We start from the raw sequence: 6942 nt of genomic DNA, 5'->3' as shown, positions 1-6942 counted from the left end.
AAAAAACAAGTCTGGCCTAATACAAAAGACCTCACTTGATCCAGATAAAACACTATTATTTGCTAAAATCAAATGTACTCCTGATGGGTTTCTGCTTACACAGCAGGACAGAATGAGATTGTTAATTGCACAGCTATCAGAATTCAATTCCATACCATTTGTTGGCATGCTGCCGACCAGTACGTTGCTTCCATTTCTCTGTGCAATGTGCTCCCATCTCCCTTGGCTCTCCTGACCTTCTGCTTCCCCTCATGTCCTCAGCTCAGCAGCAGGAGCGCGGACCTCGCAGACTCGGTTCCCCCACGTTTGATTCATAGGCTATGCTTGACGTTTCTCAAGACGGGGAGACACACGTTCGTGCTAAGATTGCAATACCCTAGGCTCAGGGTCTATTCCTTACTTATGCTCCTGATGTTGGGAACTGTATTAGGAAATAAATCATATGGTGATCAAGAACTGGCAAAGGACATTTAGTAAAATGTTAGTGAATGTAGAAAGCAACTGATTGTTTGGAACTAAGCTAAAAGCTGGGAAGCAACTAATCATAGCGAAGAGACAAGATGGAGAAAAGTTCAAAACCATAAGGAAAAAGGGCAGCCTACCCGATGTGTAGGAACATTATTTGTAGAATCCTACTGGAAAGATTTCACTGATGTAAGAAATATCTCACTTGATTAAAAGGAAGGACCATATGTAATGGCTTTAGTCAATACTAAGTAACAACAGGTAAGTGACTAGAACAGCTGTGATGCGGAAACTGAGATTCCTCCTTGCCTGGATGCTACTGGATAAAAGGTCGTCCCATTAACAAATAATCGAGACAACCCGGTATTCTCGGTCAGCTGCTTACATTTCCTTTCATTAAAGGAACTCGGAATGGAGCGCGCAGCAGCGAGGAACTGAGGCTGCCGCCTCTTGCTTCGGTAAAAGGGGAGAGAAAGAAAAAGGTGAGATGTGTCTTATTAAATGAAGCTGTTTCCGAGCTATATTGTCTGTCTGGAGAAACATGGCTGACAGTCAATAAATCCACGGTCTGTCAAACTGAAAGTAATATATGGACAAATGCAAAATATAATTTTATTTACCTGATTGTTTTTTCACATATACTTTCAGTATAAACCATAGCGAGGCCTTCGCAAGTACTTCTCATTTTCAAAAAACGAATCCAAACTTACGGGGCTTTTTGTTAACGACAATGGGAATTTACCGGAGTAAGCAAATGGTCCCAATCAAACCACTATCCTTAAATCCTCTTTAACACCTCTTATCTGTGTGTTCTCTGAAGGCAGAACTTTCCAGCAATGACAGTTACACTTAAAATTACTTAAGAATATAGATCTTATTAATACTTCAATAAAAATGTTTAAGTGTAAATCTTGACAGTTTTGTCCACTTTTCCTCTGTGGCCTGCAAAGCAATATCCTGTTTGGGATCTCTGTTCTTCTGACATTAAGTAAAAGCCGAGAAGGCAAATGGTACTAGGCTTCGTCCGTGTGCCTCTCTGGTCATATGCTAGGTGTGGTAGCCTGTATGAAGTTCTGCTTTCAAAGTTGCTACTCCCCCGCCTCCGTAGGGCTGGACTTGAGGTGGGTGAACATCTCAGAAATCCTGGGCTAGCAATTAAGCAGGAAGCTGCTGATTTAATTTGACGTGGAAAAAGCAAAGAAAGCCATGATCTTACGGCCACACTGGAATTGCATGCCATGAATGTCTTTATTTTATGGACAGTGCACCTCAGTTTAAAAGCAGAGCAAGCAGTGCCCACATGTGGGCTTTCCCTGGCAGGTTGGTAGTGCTGACTAGCTAGAGAGCAGCTGCACAACAGCCTCCTGTTAGTTGATTCACTAGTGCATTTCAAGGATGCAGGGTGAGAAGAACCCTCAGGTACAGTTCTCAGCATAGCTTGTAAGTAGTAAAGCTGCTGCCAGAATGCAGTGCCAGCGGGCATTCGGTTGTGCCCTCCTTGCAGAAAGCTTGGCCATTGGTAAAGCTGAAAGGCTTTGCAGATGTCATTGTCCAAGTGCTGTACTTTTTTATAGGTAGCCCACCAATGTCCAGTGAGCCAAAACCATTATTAGGAAATTGGTTTCCCCATACTATCGCCAAGGGCTATTTTGTTCAGAACCCCAAGTTTAAGTGAAGAGGAACCATCTGTCCACACAATGGATGTGGATAAACTCTTGTTTTTAGTTTTGAAAATTGATTTCCTTTGATGTTTGTGCAGCAGCTGTTTAAACTTGTCCTTGAAGAAGCTGGTTGTGAGTGTGTAGAGGATGGGGTTCAAGGCACTGTTGACTGGCAGGAAGAAAACGACCACCCAGGAAGTGATTGTGCCTGGAGAAGAAAGCAGAGAATGAAAAGCAGAAGTTGGCATTTTAAAGAGACACAAAATGCACACGACCTTGTGTAGTCAGGGGTATTTTCGAGAAGGTTGCCTAGTTCCTTTTAGTTTTCTCTCACCTTATTGAATATTTATGGAAGCTATGAATTCAAGGTCCTACCACTTAACATCTCTAAATGTCAGTAACCACTTTGTGGGTTGTTGTGAGGCCAACGGAGAGGAAATGTGTGAATGCATTTCACAAACTATAAATTGGTATGTAGTGGTATTTTTGTTTTTATTGCCTTTCCTTATAAAAAAAATAAGAAAATGAGGGAATCATTCTTAACCAGTGGAACAGTGTTCAGGAAACTGCCGAGCCAGGTCAGATCTGACCTTGACTTTAACTGCAGCCCTGAAGGCCTTCTTGCCCCCCTCATATTCCAGGGGTTCTGGGCAGACAGGACTCTGAGAGTTTGAAGGGCAGAAAGGAAGGCATCTCCAAACTCAAGGAAGTCCTTTTGTGTGGAGCCTCACAAATGCTAAAAGAATATTAAGGGAAAGACGCCACAAAATGTTCTTTGTGAGGATAAAATCTGGGATGCTGTATGTTCCGAATACATCATTTGCTTGGTTAGGAGGAAGTGGATTTCCCTGTTACATGCAGTTAAGACACCTCTTAGCTATGTCACTGTGGGCAAACTGTCTCAGCTCCCCAGACCTCCCCTGCCTTCTGTGTGAAAGGGGGCCCCCATAACTTACTGGATGGACATCAGGAGCCTGGGCCAGTGTCAGCTCTGCTGACGTCCCTCTTCAGCTTCAGTGCCTGAGGCTGATTCTCCACTTCCACCCCCAGTAGGAGGCCTCCTCCCCCTTTTCAAAGAGCTCCAGATAGAAGCTGGATGGTGAGACCAGAGGTACTATGCCTCTCACTCTCTGTTGTCACCCCCGTAATTTTCTTACCCTGCAAAGCCCATGACTTGTTCCTCTTTGCCCTCTTCCTTCTTTCCAACCTTTCTGGTTTTCTCCTTTTTTCTGAATCTTCTCTGACTGCTCACCTGACCTGTCCCCCGTCTCCTTCCTCTATGTCTACCCCCCTTTCTTCCCAACCCATCTTCTCTTTATTGTCCCTATTTATTTATTTTTAACTGGAATGAATAGGGAAGAAAAAGATCTATATTTGGCATACCTTAGACTTATTAAAGTTTCATGTTACTATATTATTTGACTTTAATTTTTAAAAAAGGAGAAACTAGGCACAGTTCATGACTGAAAAAAAACAGGGTACGTTGCTTTTTGCCTGTTGGGTCCACCAAGGATCCAGCTCAGGAAAGAGACTTCCCACTCAGTGTCAGGGGGACACTCTCAAGACTCCCCTGAGATTGCAGGGCTAATGCTGGCTTATCTTTTTGGGCTGACCCCACTGCTGTCAGTGACATGAAGCCTTCACCAGAGTTCTTGGTGGGACCAGAATGGGCTTAGGACAGTGGGTACATTTCTGGCAACACCGTGGGAAGCCAGGCAAAGAAGAAGGGGCTCAGTCAGATATGATGAAGATTTCTAAGTGCACTGAGGTGCTCAAAAAAATCCTCAAAGTACACACTGTAAACGTAGAGAACAGCAGTGTGATCTGATAATGTTTTCACAAGACATTTTTTCTGATTCCGGTTCCCCACCATGATCTGAAATGTCTTAGTCTCCCAGAGGATGATGACTGATCTTGCTGCCATCAGATACCCTTGATCACCTGTCATGTCCTGATTCTAAATCAGAGAATGTTGTGGGCTGAATAGCATTCCCCCAAGTTCATATGTTGAAATCCTGCCCTCCCACAACCTCAGAGTGTGATTATATTTGGAGATTGGGCCTTCAAAATTTTAAGTTGAGTCCATTAGGAAGGGCCTTCTTCCAATCTGATGGGTGTCCTTATAAGAATGGAAGTCTTGGATACACACAGAGACACTATGAGTATGTGCACCAGAGGGGGGGACCACATGAGGACCCCGTGAGAAGGTGGCTACACTGAGGAGAAGCCAAGGGGAGAGGCCCCCACAGAAATCTGCCGACACCTTATCCTGGTGCGAGAAATGCATTTCTGCTGTGTAAGCCTAGGGTGTTTGTTATGACGGCCCCAGCAGAATAGCACGGGGAAAAAAGCCCTTAACAAGTTAACAGATTCAAAGAACATTAAAACTGGGAGGCATCTGAGAGACCATCTAGGAACAGCCTGGGTGAGATGAGGTGAGGCCCTAAGTTCCCTCAGTGGCAAGGTCAGGACAGGAACCCAGGACTCCTGCCTCCCCCGGTCCTTCTCCCACCACACTGGCTGCCTCCTCAACAGCCAGTTCTGGGGTGGAGAAGGGCCCCAAAAGGTGTAGAAAGAGGAGCCAGGGAGGATGACACCCCACTACCCCCATCTACCACTCTCGGACCAGCTCAGCATCTTTACCTGAAAAAGCATATATTCAATAACATTATGTGTAAAGACAAACCAGACGTGGTCTCTCCTCTCTTGAAGCTTATAATCTGAAGGGGGCAATGAATACACTTAGAAAGTACTACTGACCTGAGGCAGTTCAAATGAAGCTAGTAAGTAAAATGCGAACAAGATACAGCTGACATTTAAGCAACTGGATTGAATGGGAGAGGGGTGGAGAGAGGTCTGGAAGGGGGAGTATTTGGGGTGAACCTTGAGGGATGAGAAGGGGTGTTTAGGAGGCTATTTACTGGTTGAAAGTACAATCCAGATGGAGACAACAGCTTCAGTAAGGGCAGGACATCAAGGAAAGGCAGATTGAAAAAGGCCAATCATTCTAATGGGCCTGGATCATAGACTATATGAGGGTCGGGTGGGAGGTGAGAAATATTTTAGTGCCAATCCCAGCATTTGGACTTCACTCCATGAGGAATGGAGGCCAAAGGACATCTTGGTCCTGTTGAATTTGCAGTGCAGGATGTAGAAGTTGAGATGTCCAGGAAGCTGCAGTTGACTTGAGACTGTCCATTAGGTTCCCCATCTGGGACATGAACACTTAATTAACTCTGCTCTTCATGTACCAGGGATCTCGCACACATTCTCATGGCTTCTGCTCCCACCACCCAGCAAGGGCTTTGGAGTAGCTGACACTCATCAACTTCCTGGATCTCCACTTCTACATCTTTCATGGCTCTAGGGCCATCTCTGCCTTGTTATGAGACTAAGCTGACAGGTTAAGGGGATGCTGTGTGTCATTTTGCAGTGAGGCATTTGACAAGGCCCCCCATGACTTTGTGTACAAGCCAGAGGGGCATAAATTGTCACAGCTGTTCCTTGTAAATTCACCATTCTTTTATAAGGGCTTCCAACATGTCGCCCGCATGCTTGATGCTGGGGTACCAAGATAAATAAGACACAATTTCTGCTCTGGTTGAACTCTCCAAGGAGATTTGCAATAGCCTGAAACAATGAGTTGAAGATGATCACAAACTCTGGTTCACAGGAAGTCAGCCGAGAGCTCTGGGTGGCCCCTAGGTGGCTATGACTTCCAGGTCCCAGAAAGGGGGACCTGATAAATTTCTAACTAGTGTGAGGGTTTGCAAACATCTAGCACTCCACAGAGTGGAGCCCAGTGTGACAATCACAGGCCCAGGGCCAGACGCAGACTGGTGGTTCTTAACCAGAGGTGTATGTGTGCCTCAGAGTCACCTGGGCAAGTTTTCCATAACACCCATGTATAGCCCTTTGTCCCTGTAGGTTAAACTAAGAAGCTCAGGGTGGAACCTGCGCATGTTTATTTTGATATTTTATGTGTACAGTTGGTCAAGAACCACTATATGTCTCAGGTAGAAGCAAGACACTAAGACTTAATTTTTTTCTATCTCCTGTTTTTTGTTATTCTTGTCTGAATTGCACTGCTACCCAGTTGGTATCTTATAACACTGATTATAAAGCACTGAGGGAGATAACTGTTTGTACTGAAGTTGTACGTATTTATGGAGCATTTACTATACATAAGTCATTGTATTTTGACCTCGCCAAACAAAGAGCATAAGAAGACACAATGTACTGGGGAATAACCGAAGGGACTGACCTGGTATTTCCACCCGGAAGAGGGAAAGAATTTTAATGACAAAAACCGGAATCCAGCAGATGGCATCAGAGAACACTATAAAAAAGAAGCGATTTGCAACGGCCACCTCTCTTCCAATGTGATTCTTCACATCCGAAGTTTGCAAGGCAGTTTTTTGAATGGAACAGAACATGATAGTGTAGGAAAAGACGATGATGAGAAAAGCCAGCAAGTTCACACCTGTTGGGAAAAGTTCACACCTTTTAACATCTCAGGTGCATAAATCAACAGGAAAAACATTGTATTACTTAGGTGTTCGATATGGTGCCTCCTATGCTGTATTTCCAAGGAGCATTCTTTTGTATAAGCCCAGTGGTAATCAGCTAAAACCCTAAATCCAAGGCTCTATGCTGGGAAAAGCAAAAGGAATTGAGCTTGCCAGATCAAAATGATACCTCAAATACATAAACGTTTTATAAAGAATTATAGACCTCCAAGATTCAGAGCTAGGTATATCACGAGGTAAATTTTAACCTTTTTTTAAAGAGGAAAAAAGCAATTTTTGCTTTTAGC

At 44.2% G+C, this 6942-nt stretch overlaps 1 protein-coding gene across 1 annotated transcript in view; it reads right to left on the bottom strand.

Moving 5' to 3' along the window:
- Nucleotides 1-1088: 1088 nt before the first annotated feature.
- RXFP2 (relaxin family peptide receptor 2) overlaps nucleotides 1089-6942 on the bottom strand; it is a gene marked incomplete at its 5' end in the record, with an annotated part of 53403 nt that continues 47549 nt past the window's right edge. The window contains 2 exons of the mRNA XM_073211558.1: nucleotides 1089-2334; nucleotides 6391-6609. Of these exons, the coding sequence (XP_073067659.1) occupies nucleotides 2075-2334; nucleotides 6391-6609 (479 nt within the window). The remainder of the gene's footprint in view (nucleotides 2335-6390; nucleotides 6610-6942) is intronic.

Source organism: Manis javanica, chromosome 1 (genome assembly GCF_040802235.1).
Source record: "Manis javanica isolate MJ-LG chromosome 1, MJ_LKY, whole genome shotgun sequence".
In the NCBI taxonomy this organism is placed as follows: Eukaryota; Metazoa; Chordata; class Mammalia; order Pholidota; family Manidae; genus Manis; species Manis javanica.
Note: the sequence above shows the minus strand (reverse complement) of the source record. Positions and strands in the feature narration are given on the sequence as shown.